This window comes from Anas acuta, chromosome 2 (assembly GCF_963932015.1).
Source record: "Anas acuta chromosome 2, bAnaAcu1.1, whole genome shotgun sequence".
Taxonomy (NCBI): domain Eukaryota; kingdom Metazoa; phylum Chordata; class Aves; order Anseriformes; family Anatidae; genus Anas; species Anas acuta.
This window is the reverse complement of record NC_088980.1, coordinates 79,299,222-79,314,161: the sequence shown is the minus strand read 5'-3', so window position 1 is coordinate 79,314,161 and position 14,940 is coordinate 79,299,222. Positions and strand designations below refer to the sequence as shown.

At 42.0% G+C, this 14,940-nt stretch overlaps 1 protein-coding gene across 1 annotated transcript in view; it reads right to left on the bottom strand.

Annotated features, from left to right (window-relative positions):
• PHLPP1 (PH domain and leucine rich repeat protein phosphatase 1) overlaps positions 1-14,940 on the bottom strand; it is a 128,454-nt gene that overhangs the window by 13,620 nt on the left and 99,894 nt on the right. Inside the window, exons 10-12 of the mRNA XM_068670903.1 lie at positions 12,281-12,436; positions 3,150-3,350; positions 1,995-2,157 (exon numbers count right to left, since the gene is read on the bottom strand). Of these exons, the coding sequence (XP_068527004.1) occupies positions 1,995-2,157; positions 3,150-3,350; positions 12,281-12,436 (520 nt within the window). The remainder of the gene's footprint in view (positions 1-1,994; positions 2,158-3,149; positions 3,351-12,280; positions 12,437-14,940) is intronic.

Genomic DNA, 14,940 nt, shown 5'->3' with positions numbered 1-14,940 from the left:
CTTATATTAGCTTTCCCCCTGAAATTATTTCAGACAACATCATAACTGTTCCAGTACTGCTGACTCAGAAAATGTAATGTGTCAGCCTCTCAGGCTAATTAAATACAAAGCACAGCAGCTATTACCTCAGGTAACAGTTTACTAAGAAGTTTAGAGTATATGAATGCCACCTCAATTAAGATTAATGATTAAGTATGACAATCATTAACATGAGACTATGCAACTCTGTGCTTCGCTACAAGCAAGCTTCTTCACCAAACTACCAAACCCCTAACTCAAGCTCCAGCTTCTTACCTTGCCTTGGCACATTTTGAATGGTTTTTAACATCCAAAGAGGATCTCCAGTCATGCTTAGTAATGGATACAGCCGGGCTGCACAAGCTCCAAGCCCTGACCCAGAGAAATCGCCAAGAGGCCGGAAGCAGCCCTGTGCCCACCAAGGCTATAGCACAGGCATCTGGCAGCGGTACGAACTCCTAAATTTCACCTAAGTCCAAACAGACGTGGGTACTGACGAGGCATTTTCTATCCACAAAGGTGGAGTCCTGGAGCACTACACTCTCTGGTGAAGGCATGCACACTATTTCTCTAGTTGCAAAACAGTTAGTGACATCCATGCCTCTTTCTTTTGCTAGAAAGAACTAAATAACTGTAGGAACTAAATAACTTAGGAAGAGTAAAACACCAGGTCTTCCATGAACATTTTTCTGCTAAGCTTTGTAGCAGACACTCTGAATACTGCTACTTCTTAAAAACATTCAGCTATCCCCAAGATGTGAGAACGAAAAGGAGAAAAAGATGGTTATTCCTTACCACATGTTTACATTATCCTCCTTTTTTTGGTTAAAAATGCCCTCATTTTTTAAAGAAATGTTTACTGTGCAGAGCCTCACTCCCCCACCCCAATTCTTCCTCTAAGAAGAAAAGCTTTACTTCTAATCGATTCTAAATGGCCCTCAGTTTCCTCTGGCCATTGTTCCGAAGAGGGAGGAGTATTCAAAAAGCCACAAGTTTGTTTGAGATTTCCTGGCCTGAACCACAAAGCTCATCTTTACGTGTACTCACTGTCCAAAAAAAGTATTCCTCCTGCTGCTCTGCATGACCCCAGACACTGCAGCACAGAGACCAGTCTGGGAACTTAGCCTTTTGACTCTGCAGAGTGTGCGAAGGACACACAAGTTGCTTTGATCCCGTGAATAGGTAATCAGTTCTCAAACTCAGGGAATGAAAGATAGATTTTTTTTCGATCCTACCGCAAGATTCGTACGCTATGAGTTAACCATCTCCCAGCTCCAAGCAGTGGAAATGGCATGCAATCAGAAATATTCTGCGTTGTGGCCAGGAGGGACACAAACTTGACGTACAGAAGGTAAGCAGTATTGCTCTCGGCATGGTCAAGCAAAGATCGTGTCTCACAAAAAAGAACTGTCAGGAACAGCCCAGAATTATTTCTGGTAACACACCCGAGGTGGATTAAGCGTTCCTCCAGTTGTGCAAAATATGACTGCAATTAGGAAAACTGAAGTAGCTTGCCTAACTGCTCAAATCCTGCGCTCCTGGAATTTATCTCTGTCCCCAAGGCCTATCCTATTTTGCAGCTTCAGCAGTTTTTAAACATGTGCTGAAAACAAAGTCCATTCCTACAGAATTAACCAACCGCCGAGGCAGCAAGAGTTAATTGTGTATAGCTCTTGGCAAATGTTTAAGTCGTATCATAAGAGACTGCCACAGGAAGACAATTAACACTTATTTGGCAAAGAAAATGGGATGTGGTGAAGGTGAGTGTAAAATCAGATTTTGAGGGCCTTCCTCCCTTCCCCTACGAGGCAGCACAGGGGTGAGTGCTTTACACACGACCTCAGGCAAAAAAGCAGCTATCAGTGCCCACGATTTTTGAGAATATACCGTCCTGCAGCAATGACTGACCTGAGGGGAGAACAGAATTGGTAAAGCATGCACTACTTTGCGTCTTTCACAGCACATTCATGTCTTACCTTTATTTCAGAAAGCTGCATGACTTCTGGGAAGACTTCGATGCAGTTGGAATGAGCAATGACAGTGTGCATGCGCCTACAGTTCATGATGGTTGTTGGAATGGCTTTCAGTTTGTTCCCACTAATATCAATTTCCTCCAACTCTTCCAGCTTGGCCATTTTACTACAAGAGTTTGAGAATTTTGCTGTTAATATGCATACATGTTTCATTTTGAAATGGTGATAAGAGCAGTCGTTTTCATGATTTTAAGAAAATACAATGGCAGACTCTGGCCCTTGTTCACAGCAGTGCCTGCCACCTCTCCTCCCATCAGATGCTGACAGCTGTGGAACCAAGATCTGTGCTGCTTCTGCCAATTTTTGTTAATTCTACTTTCAAAGTGACTTATTTTGCTTACATTCTTTCTGCTTACCAGCTCGCTTTCACTTTTTCCTCCTTCCTTCCAACCCTAGCTTTCCACTTCATCCCAGATTTTCCCCTCCACCTTCTGGCATCCTGCTCAGCCCCACTGCCTTATTCACCTCCCTCCCTCTCCATCTCTCCTTGCCACGGAAGCCCAGTTGCTCAGAACATCCCACAAGGACAGAGATGTCTCTTCCTTTATTTATTGGCATCTCCTTTCCAAGGTTGTACCCCATCAGCTTTACAGCACATCTTACACTTGAAAGATTTCTGATTAAACCAGAGTGAATTGAAAGTACAGTAGTTCATCTAAATTGCTGCCAAGGGAGAATCTCCTTCGGGAGCGAGAGGATTTTTTTCCTAGTGTTGCTTTGTCCACTGCCAAAGGACATTTTCAGATTGTTATGCTTACAAATCTCCTGCAAGGAGAAGCCCATCAGGTTTGAGCAAAGTGACCAAACTGGGAAAAAACAGATCTCCTTGACTGACTTCAGAAGCATACTGCAGCCATGCTGAATTCATCAATTTGAAAAGAATTCCAAGTGCAATCAGAAGGCACCAACAAACACTGTGCAACGCAGGGGGGGGTTAGCAATGTGCAACAGGGCAGAGCAGATGCATCCACCCACTGCAGTATCCCTACATTCAAAATACAACCTGCGCCGCCAGATTTCTGGGCAACTTAGCTCTCAGTGTGAAAATATCTCACGTTGCCCACTGGTGGGCCAGTGGCAGTAACACCAGTTACTTACCTTGCAGGGAAGCTCTGTAGGCGATTGTAGGCCATGTGCAGGATTTTGAGGTGTGGATGGCCTGTTAGCAAGGGTACACATTTATCTGTGAGGTTGTTATTGGTCAGATACAACTCCTGTAAGATGCTATGGGTCTCTTCAGAAAGCGTGGCTGGAGGAAGCATTTCCAGTTTGTTGGCAGAGGCATTAAGAAATCTCAGGCTGCAAAGAAACGTTGCATAAGGGAGTTCAGCGAAACATCCTGCAGGTTGTCTCAAAGTATAAATAAAATTTCTATTTATAAGATAGTTAAAAGAAAGATCAAAAGCAGCAAGTGCACAATGATGGACAGAAAGAGCAGAAGTCTAGTATTATACAAACAACATTTCTGGTCCCATTTTTAAGTTAACCCATTTCTATGAACATAACATCAGCAAAATAAGTATGTCAAAATGCCTCTGTCCTTTTATGAAAACCTCAATACTGCTGATGTTACTACAGAAGTACCTACAGCTAACAGCAATAGCAAACCACATCATTTCCGTATTTGTTCCACGTAAAAATGAATTCTGAACTCATTATCAGTGAACCACGAGAACATAGCTGACCTTCAAATGACTAAAAAAAGTCACTGGTAAAAAAAGCCAGCCTTTTTTTCAGTATTTTAAATACTGGCTAGGATACAGAGAGTTTTTGTTTGTTTGTTTTAACCTGAAGGCCTGAAAACATCTACAAAATATGAAGAAGTTCTCTGTGAATATTTGGACAACTGAAGACATACCATTCACACACAAAAAAACACAGCCGGGGACCCAAGCAGTAATTTACCTCTTATGTTCGAAAGAGAAACAGAGCCAATGTTCAATTAAATTAAAGAAGTTAGATGCTTGCTGATCTATGCAGCAAGCAAGCCAGATCTCTCTATAGATCCGGAGTGTCCTTCCCCTAGCAGAAGCCCTTGTCAATATTTTCTGCAACACCACCACAAGCAGCAAGGACTGAAGACGCATAGAAATGAAGTTACTCTTTCTCCCTCAGAGGCTCCTTGCCAGGGTGGGAACAGGACCTGCTGAAGAAGAGGCACTGCCCACTCTGGCCGGTGACATTCTGCACACAGACGATTCCCGACTCATGTTCCTTTAGGGAGTTTTGTGACTGCAGAACTTGTGGAAAGGTGCATACTGTTAGCATCTCCACAGCTAGAATTCACACAGGCAATCCCAAAGAAATGGAAAAATAAGGCCATTTAGCCTTTAGTAACCAACTCTGGCATGACCAGGTCTTTTCAAGAGAATTAAGACCTCTCTTCCTCCCTCCTTGTTTTAGAGAAGGCTGCCTTAGAGAACTTGTGATACAGAAGTAAATGTGTGGCTGCCAGCCTGCAGTGAGCACGTTGAAAATCAGGCTGCACTGCTCCTACCAGTGAACAGCAAAACAGTCACAGCTGCCTTCGAGACACAGGACTCAGAAATGAGCTGGCTGGAACCCGTAAGGCCAGCGACCAGGACACAAAAGGTATGTGCGTCCTTGTCATCGATCTGAAGAGAAAGTGATAAAATATTGATGGCTCTTCCCCCGCCTCGCCTCAGTGCACGGGAATTCACGCTGACCTTTCGGGTCTGCTAATGAATGAGATGGATTTGCATGAGTTGCAGCTGGTTGCAACTTGCTCGGCAGCAAATAAGGGTCAGGCATGCCACAGGGAAGTCACGTGGGATGTCAAAGGATTTAAAAATATTTCCATTAGAAGCAAAAACCTCTCAGCGCTGCACAGAACTGAAACTAGGTTAGCTGTTCTACGCAGAGCGAGGAGTCCACTACGGAGACACAGTTTAATCCTGAGGCTCATTCATTATTCACAGGGGTGGTGGAACTCCAGAGGAGGAGGGGAGGAGAGGGAGGATTAACAGAGAAGGGAATAAGCATTTGAAAGGGTTTTTAACATTATTTACTTATTCTAAAAGGAGGCTGCTCAGTTTTGCCCTCTAGCTATAAACTAAAAATATATTAAGCTCTTTCAAAGTTGGATTATTAAACTGAAGCATACCACATCAACAGTTCCTGTACTTAATTACACACCAGCAAGCACACCTATTGCTAAAGTATAGACAATTATTACTTGGGCAACTTCATTCTAATATCCACGACAATCCCTCTCTCTCCACAAAAAGGCACTTTCATTAACATTAAAGCCACGGTGCCTTTTGTACTGCTCGCAGTAGAAAATGGTCATCTTCAGCTCAGTCTGGAAAGGTTTAAGTAATAAAAAGGCTTAAGGCTGCAGGGAAGAGCGCCCTTTCCCAGGAATATGACAGGGACGAGGAGGTAACAGCAAAACACCAAAACACACAACCAGAAAAACCTCAAGAAAAGGCATCTTCCACTTGAAAAGGAATCTGTATTTTCCTTATGCTCCTGTAGGATGCAGCAGAATAAATTGCAGTGGTTCACAGGTACCTTCCTTTAATTACCAGACGGAGCCTAACGGATAACCTATAGAGCATCCTATGGCTATGAGGTTCCTAACATAGGTTTGCTCAAATACAGCTATCCCAAAACACAGCTGAAGTCTTCAAGAAAGTGCACGTTGTTCTGATGATGCTGGAATTGATATGATCTACTATAGAGAAGTAATTCTAAATTCAAAAGAAAAATTAATCAAGAAGCGTTCTGTTTCTAATAGGTTTTCAACATTGGTAGAATACAACGAGAAATCTCAAGCTGTTCCTTCACTGGCATTAAAACTAGTTGAAATTTGCATATTCCTGCCAAAACCAGGTTTTGAACACACATTCTCCAATGGGGAAAGCAGAGAGGAGAGCTGTTGCCCTGTATCCTTCCACCTTCCCACCTTTTGCCAGGTCTTCCAGAGAGTGATATGACAACACTGGAAATAAATCCCCAGCCTCCTGACCTACTGTTTAGTGCCTTGATGTTAGCAGTGCTTACGTGGCTAGCAACATCTTGCCAGCAGCCTAGAATGGGCACCCTGTGGTAGCAGGGTATTTCACCTTCACCACACCTAGCAAACACCTCCACGTGCACACTCACAGGCATGCAGCACTCAGATTCAGGGTAGTCACGTAGTAATCTCCATCTGTAGCTTAATTCTCAAAAGATAGCTGATAACATGAGAAAAGAGTATGCTGCTTATTTACATGTTCCTTCTGACCAGCTGTTACATTAAAATGGTAAAAAACACACATTCTCCAAAGATCCTTTTTTCAAAATATTCTCTGGATTAAAGGAGAGACACCACTCTTTGGGCACAGGACAGAATGAACTAGCAGATTGCTGCTGCATAAAGCTTTGTTGATTCTGTGCTAGATTTTTCTGCCCAAAAAATCTATTCTTGCCCATCAGTTTTTCCCTCTAATTTAACACAGAAGTCCTCCACCGGGTTATTTCCACTCCCCTGTTTCTTCATCCTCACGCACTGTGCCAGCCACCAGCTCAGAAGGCACATCTTCCAAATGCCCTCTGGAGGAGAGGAAATTTACTTGGGCACAATTGTTCCCCTCTCTCTTGTGCACGGACCTGAACTGATTCATGTTCCTTGAAGATATCCCACTCGTACTGCTTATCAGATGGAAGCAGAACGTCAAGTATTAAAGCTCAGTCCCAAATTAATTGTTTCCCCTTCCAATTCCACCCACACACTACACCACAAGCTCATGAACAAAGTACAGCATCACTACAAAAACCTGAATTCAGCAGCCCGCGCACATACCAGAGTATAATGCAGCGAGGGGAGCGTGAATTAACAAGTACTAGAAGAGTGTCAGGGATTAAGAAAGAAAGAAAAGCATTGGCAGGAGGATGCCAGAATTCGTCAGCATTGACAAGGTGCAAATTCTTCTCTGGAGTAATAATATAAACATTGAACTCTGGCTGGAGTAGAGTCACCTTCAGTTTTATGGGGTATTAAAGTAAAATCCCTTGCTAGACTCAACTTCTCCAAGAGAAAATAAAGACTGTCCCAAAGAATACACCAGAATCAAGGGCATGGATCTAATTCAACAGAACAGACCTAATATGCATGCAGCATTCACATGCCTTCCCTATTTAAATCCAGAGGGCTCTGAACTGAGTTTGAACTTCCAAAAGCAGGGCAAGAAAATCTATGGGAAGCTGCAAAAGGTTCAAAATCTTTTTTTTTTCCCCTTCAACATAGAAGTCTACCTCCAGCACACACACAGGCTAAATTGTTAGGTGTCACTAATGTAGCATCTCCCAATTCCTCAGCATCTTCTGAGGTAGCTTGGCAAACTTGGCTTGCCATTAAGACACAGCCACCACAGGAATAATTTAAGCACTCCAAAACGCTTACGAATGTTCAGCATTAGTAAGAGCAGCACAGAAAACTGTATCCAACGACAAAGCAGCAGCAAGTCAAAACCACTGAGCTTAGCTTGGAAGTATTGATAAATGTTGGAAAGAATGCTGCAGCTGTAAAATAAGATACGCGGAGAAATCAGGATCTCCAGTTTGGCCTGTGCCCCAAGATCTCCATCAGCACAGAGCAATCAAAACAGAAAATTTCTTCTTCAGTCCCTTCTGCAGAGACATGCCCTCAATTTCTCATCACCTAATCCTGAAATAATTTACGACTGCAGTAGCAAGTGTGTGAGAGGAAGAAACCTTTCAGATTGGTGTGTCCGGGGGAAAAAAAGACCAATGAAGTTTTTTGCAAACTGATGCAAAGAACTTCTGCTCCCTTAAAAAAAAAAAAAAAAGGACAAAAACACTCAAGTGAATCCCCTTCCTGTTGATGAACTGCCAAAAAAGCAAGCCAACTATGTTTGAGTGCTTTTGCCACCTCAGCTCTTACTTTCTAACCTATCTTCAGCTGTTTCATTAACTGAGACATCCCCAGTTTCTAATATATCTGTTTGCAAACCCTGACCTACCAACAACGAAACAACTGCAGGTAAGCACTTCTGCAACCAAAGTATGTGCGTCAAACACTCCCTGCATTCATTTGAATTTGTTTCCTCTCTCACTCTTGTTGTATCCACGATATGTATGAGTCCTTGCATAAAAAGGCAGCAGCCACAGTGGGTGGAAATGGCAAATATCAAACAAGTTTAACTGGGTCACCTTCCAGAACTCTAGCAAAAAAAATAATAAATCAGATCAAAACCACCACCAACAACAAAATCAAAACAGGTAAGAACAGCTGAACAAAGCTGAAAACACGAATGGTGCAGAAAAGAGCCTAGAGGATGGGCTCTGAACAGCTGACACTGGCTTAGCCTCCACTCTAGCCACTGCCGGACACCACAAACCAACAGAAAGCTCAAGGTTTAATCCAGGCAGATCACAGATCTTCACCATATAACAGCTTTAAATAATCCAGGGGCTCTTTTAAAGGTCTGCCTACAGCTACAACATCCACAGACACTGGAAAGGAAGTTTAGGCAACCGGCAAACCCTTGACCTTCATCACTGTCTCTCCACTTTTAAACCCACCTGACCCACTGCCACTGTTTTTCTACTAAACTCGGCGAAGCTCTTAAATGCCTGCCCATCTGATCCGAAGGACATTTTGTAGGACTGCTTTCATGGCCTTACGCTGTTAGTTTTGCTGCAAGCTGGTCGAGGAAGGCAGCAAAAAGGCTGTACGAGAACTGGACAGAGCGGGAAAGGCATCTGCCAACACAACAAATGAAGCAGCGAGTAGAAACAAAAGGCTGTGGGGTTGCAGGTGTGCAAAAAAAAAAAAAATAAAAGAGAAAGGTTAAGGACTCTGCTTGGGAGTTTTTCCCATCAGCTATAACACTCGCATGAGTTCTCTATTTTCGCAGCATCTGGTAATGAAAAATGAACAGATTATCTGGCTGTCTCGGTGGCGCTTGTCTTGCCAAGAAAATCCCCACCCAACAAGAGAAATCCTTGCTAACATGATCAAGATGTGCATACTTTCAGCAGAATAAACAGAACCAAGTTCAGTCTTGGTCAGAGCAATGTTTCACAGAAAGTCCTCCACTTCTTCTCAAATAACAGTTTAAAACAGAAGAAAAATAAAAGACAAAATAACCGTAAATTATACTCTTCATTAGAAAATCCATCTTTTTAATTGGCTTTGAAGGGTTAAGAGAGCAAAACTGATGTCCATACATTTTATGAAGAGAACGGAGGGGTTTTTCAGTTTTTGTTGTTGTTTTGGTGAAAGTGATACTCCCTCCATGCGCACCAATGCCCTGGTTTCCCTGCCTTTCTCGGGTCTTCTGGATGTCAAAGCTCACCAGTATTTGTGCTGGCATTTGCCCAACGCACTTCAGAGACACGTAGTCAGATATTCGGGACTGAGAAGGAGAAAGCGCTTATAATTCACAACGTGAGACTTCATATCGAGACAAGATATCATCTGCCAACTGCATAGACTTGAGTACCTTCCCCCCAAAATAAACCAATCTTTTCATGTTGCAGAAGATAAGTCACTTTGTGGAGAGATAAGGGCTCTGTAAAGTGATTTGTCCAACGTTACACACAGGGAACCCAATTCCCTTGACATGTCTGGCAGCACAGATTGTGCTTCCCAGGGAGTGCTTTGAGAAGAGAAACATTTCACCTTTTCTGAAAAACGAACAGAACCCCTAAACACCTTTCCCTGGTCCAGACCTTTAGCTGCTGACAGAAGCAAACATCTGAAAGCAAAGTGAAGAGAAAGATGTTTGCTACAGGAAATTTCAAACGTAAAACCCTTCCATCGGGGACTGCTATTTTCCTTCACAGGTACCACTTCTGCAGCAGGAATAGGAGCACCAGCATGGACAAACCATTTTTAAGTCAAGTCTTCAAAGGCAGTAACAGGGTAGGCAACATGGGAAAGCTCCGCAAGCTCACTGCTTCTGTCATCATCACAAACGAGGGAGGCTGCAGTGGTGATGAAATCCCAGAATGGGTAAGCTGTGCTCACCTCCTGTTTTGTTAGTACCTGTAGAGAAGTTTAAACACATTCCCTGTGCTGCTTGGAAGCTGCGTCACCTCAAAGCTGCAGATGGAAAAAGTCTCCAAGTCGGAAGCAGCCATTGAATATGCTATTCAAAGCAGGTTTAGGTTCTACCTCTTCTCAGCCAACATTTTGCCAACTTCTGAAAGTCTAGCCCCAGTTCTAGTTTTAGCCTGTGCTTGTTCATTTTGGCATCATGAAAAAAGGAGGGGGGGAAAAAAAAGCTGTCTACAGTTCTGTAGCTCAGTTTAAAAAGGTGAGTTGCAGCCCAAGAATTTTTATCCAGATTCTCTCTCTGCCAGGATTGCACTAATCTGCATTCAAGACCTACAACTTGTAAATAAATTTACTGAAGTATTGCTCTCTTTGTTTTCTCAGATGCCAGTAGCTTTCTGAATCTTACTTAAAGGTTTCTTTCCTTTCCAAGTTGACAGGAATTTCAACTTGGGACCTGTAAATAGGATTGTTTTATTTTAAATTGACCTAATTTTGCAGCCTTCATGAAAAAACTTCAACAAGGTTTGACTTCTGAAGTTCATGCAATATCTAATGTACAAGAGTTTGAGAAAGTCATCCACAAGACAATTACAGCTGCTGCTGTTAAACATCTTTCCCATATGATTTTCATCGCATTTAAACAGAAACATAACTGGTAACTGCAATTATTACAGCAGCAGCATTGCTACATTTGATCGTTTTGATTGCTTTTTTATGTAAAGTCCCAACTGTAACAGTAATCAATATCAGAACAACTTTGCTGATAATCATTTTTCTTTCAAAGGTGGTACCCTACCCACAGCTGAATGCGGACAGGTATGCAATAGCTTAAAATAAAATAAAAATTTAAGTACAAAAATTACTTTAAAGTTTCTTTAAAGCAAATCAAGACTGAAATGCCATACTGGGATAAACCTAAACCTTGTCCTAATAAAGTCCATCCTTTAGAAGCCAATTTTTCAACTAAAAGATTATTTCCTTCTTATTCTTTGAACAAGACAGTTCAAAAACCAAGTTTACATAGAAAGCATCTCAACCAACCTAATTCCGCAGCTCTGATGCCCTGAATCTCAGGAACAGGCTCCCCAGGGAAGTGGTCACTGCACCGAGCCTGTCTGAATTTAAGAAGAGATTGGACTGTGCACTGAGTCACATGGTCTGAACTTGGGTAGACCTGTGTGGTGTCAAGAGTTGGACTTGATGATCCTTAAGGGTCCCTTCCAACTCAGGATATTCTATGATTCTATGATTCTAAGTATAAACAGAGGTTCACGGCAGTAGGAACAGTATAAAAGGAGGAGTTTTGCACTATTCTTAACTAGGTGATGTCTGTGACAGATCACCAGTCCTTCTTCACCTCTCAAGAAACCCAGGGGTTGTGTGTTCCCTTTGTCACAGTTAAGATTAGAAATAAAACCCCACAGCAGAAAAATTTCACTGCCTGTTAAGTTACACATGGGTTAAAATATTCAGAAATCCCACAACACTTTGTTGAAGTGCAGAGGTGCAAGGAACACTGACATCAAGCGTGGCAAGCCCATCCGCCACCCCAGCGATGCTATGAATCCCTGGTATTTTAATCACAGTCACTTTACAGGATATGTTTAGATCAAGGAAGAAAGATTATGAAGACTTTGAGACTAAAGGAACAGCAGTATAAAAATAAGAAGCCAAAAATCAGATCAAGCGGTGACACCAGCTAAATTAGCGACAAACATTTGAAAGGCATAAGAAATTCACAAAGCAAGGACACAGGAATAACTGAGTTATTCTGACAGCCTTATGCACAGATTTTGTTTTGTTTGACAGGTATAAATAAGTTCTAGCCTATGACTGAAGGGGGGGGGGGAAGCTTTCACACTTCATCAAGCAAACCTAAGAAATATATATTTAAAGCAACTGCCACTAACTCATCTCAGTGTATGTAGTAAAAAATAGCATGCGCTTCACTTTACAGCTCGATTTCAAGAAGTAGGTGTACAGCAGGAGCTTGGTGGGGAAAAAAAGTAACCATATAAGGCAACAAAACCAGAATAAAAAGAATCTGTGTTTTGGTGAGTTGGGCAGACATCTGTTCTTATCACCCAAGGTTTGACAACTTTCAAATCAGGGGAACCTCACATTACCCCTTCAACTAGGAAATAAAACGCAAAGCAAGGTTTCTCTCACACAAGTTGAAAACAAATTCCTTTACATTTACCTGTCTGCTTTCAAAAGCAGGTTAGATGGCAGTTCAAGGAGCTGGTTGTGTTGCACATCCAGAACCTCCACTTGTGTTCGTTCAAGCCGATCTGGTAGCCTTCCTAACAAGTTGTGTCCCGCCAGCAGCTTGCGCAAGCTACTATTGTAAAACAACCTGAGAGAAAGAAAACACACCAAAAATAATAAAAATCTCAGCTGAAGATTTGCTTTGGGAATTTAAGTGTGATATCACAGTTCATTACCAGCAAGTGATTCAGCCAACTGATTAGCAGACCCGGTATTAGTTACGCACGGTTCTGAGAACATCTTCCCACTCTCCACCAACTTCTTAAAAAGGTTGCTCAGAGACAGGGAAGGAGACTTAAGGATGATTAAGGAGGGAAAGGAGCGAGAAAGGTTTATCTTATTGCAGTGCATAAGACGTGAATATTGAAACACGCCTATGAAGTAGGTAATTACTAACAATGGCTGCAGAAATGGCACTTATGGGATTCCTCAAGATAGCTGAAGAACTTAAGAAGTGTGGGTGAAAGCACCAGTCACCCCACAAACTTCACTGTACTTTATTCATCAGGTGCTGATTCAATCCAATGCAATTCCCCACCCCCCGTTTTCCTTTTCCCTTAATACCAGACTAGCATAAAGCCTCCTTTCCAGTTCTACAGTGAATGAAATTTATCTAATCGGCTTTCCTTTCTTGAGCTTTTACAAATGATAGATGACCCACGGTCCCATCCCCCTGCTCCATTTCTGCAGGAGGTGGGGATATAGTGGGAGAGATGGAAGAAAAGAGCAATACAGGGAGAAAGGAAAGAATGGCTATTTTAATCAAATACTAAAGCTAAATTTTGCTGTACAAAGAACTCAGTAAGGAGTTTAAAAATCCGCACTCAAAGACCTCAAAAAAGGAACAAGTCTTTATTTTGAAGAGAAAGCCCTTTCAATAAATTACAAAAAAAAAAGCTCTTTCTTCATCTGCCACCCGTCTTACAATCTTGCTACTGTACCATTTAATCCGGCGAGCCTGTGCATATTGCTGACCAGTTTCAATCAAAGATTTTCAAATTACTCAGCATTAATGAAAAAAAATCTCCTTCCCTTTGTTACAATGAACTACATACACATAAAGAACCCCCCCCCTTCCCTACACTACATCAGGGGTCATTAGATTATTGTGCCAAAATAATCAATGGAGTATGCTGACTATTTTCCCCTTGACAGATAGAGTCATACTGTGTATCTGTGTGCCAGCACTAACAGTTATCTCAGTTGGCTCGATCATCTGCACTATGACCATGGAGACAGGTCAACAGCCAGCCATATCATTCCAGAAGACTCAACACAGGGTAAAAAGATTTATCATCCAGTGATAAGCATATCTATTGCATGTTTGGCATTTGACCATTTTTTATTTCTTTCTGCATTTACTTGAAAATCTCTCTATGGATTTGCCTTTCTATTCTACTTACTCTCCTCATCAAGACTGGCCAGTGTCATCAAATCAAACATTAAAGGAAAAAAGAAGAGTTAGATGAGAACACCTCCAAAAAAAATATCACATTTAGTGATTTCACATTGTTTTCAAGTTACACAAGCACCAGAGGAACTGGGCTCCCTGAAGAAACCTTGAACCACCAGCGTTCAACCAAGCAAGCTCCTGATGAGCCTGGGACACTTGGTTCTCCGGCTGGGTAGGGAACCAGGACACCAGGACTTCTCTTCCCTATGGGCAGCTTTCCCACTTGCCTGACTCCCACTGGAAGCTTTGATGGCATCAAAATTTCTAAGGGCAGGCATGCCGCTTAGCATCAGCATCTTGGGAGAAAACATGATTTAGTGAAAACACTCAACCAATTCCTTCAGTAAGCAACTGTTTTAAAAACAAAGCACCATGTTGCATACCAATAGATCTGTTCAAAAATGGACAAAAAAAGAAACAAAAACACATACAAACATCTGCTCATTGGTGGCAGCAAGGTCATTTTGGCAACCTTTAATTGAAGGATTTACATTTTCTTTGGGGAATTCTCTGGCAATGTCAGTTTTATGGTAATGAGTTTACTCTGCTGAGACTTAAGTACCCTTTTTGTTGTTTTTCAGTACTTTTAAAGCAGAAATGGCTGCATTACAGTCCAACAGTGTACATTGTTCCCATTTTCTTTGATGGAAATATTAGTACACAGTCCTTTATCTGAAAGTGCTTCAACTTTCGGGCTTCAAGGCTGCTTTTCTGTTTAAGAAGCAAATACAAACAGCCTCAGCTGTAGTCTGTTTAGATTAGATGCAACCTTCAGCCTTCCAGGATACTGCTGGTCAAGGCTTGAACATTTAGTGGTTCAGGTTGCAAGCATTCTCCTAAGAAAGTGCTGTTCATTTACTTGACAGATTTTCAGAGTGCTATTCTATACAGAAGTAGAAGCAAGAAACAGTGCACGAGTCCACTTATTGCGCACTTTTTTTTTTTTTATACTTACTGTAAGCCCGAGCCATTTGCATTTGAATCCAGACCCAAGTTTTTCTAAAGATTAATGGATGTTCAAAGCCTGTGTTTTGAACTGGGCCCTAAAACTGAGCTGACTTATTAGGAGCTAAGCTATCTAGACACATACTACAAAGAAGAGCTTTCAAAGATAAGCTGTTTCCTGAGGTTAACGATAA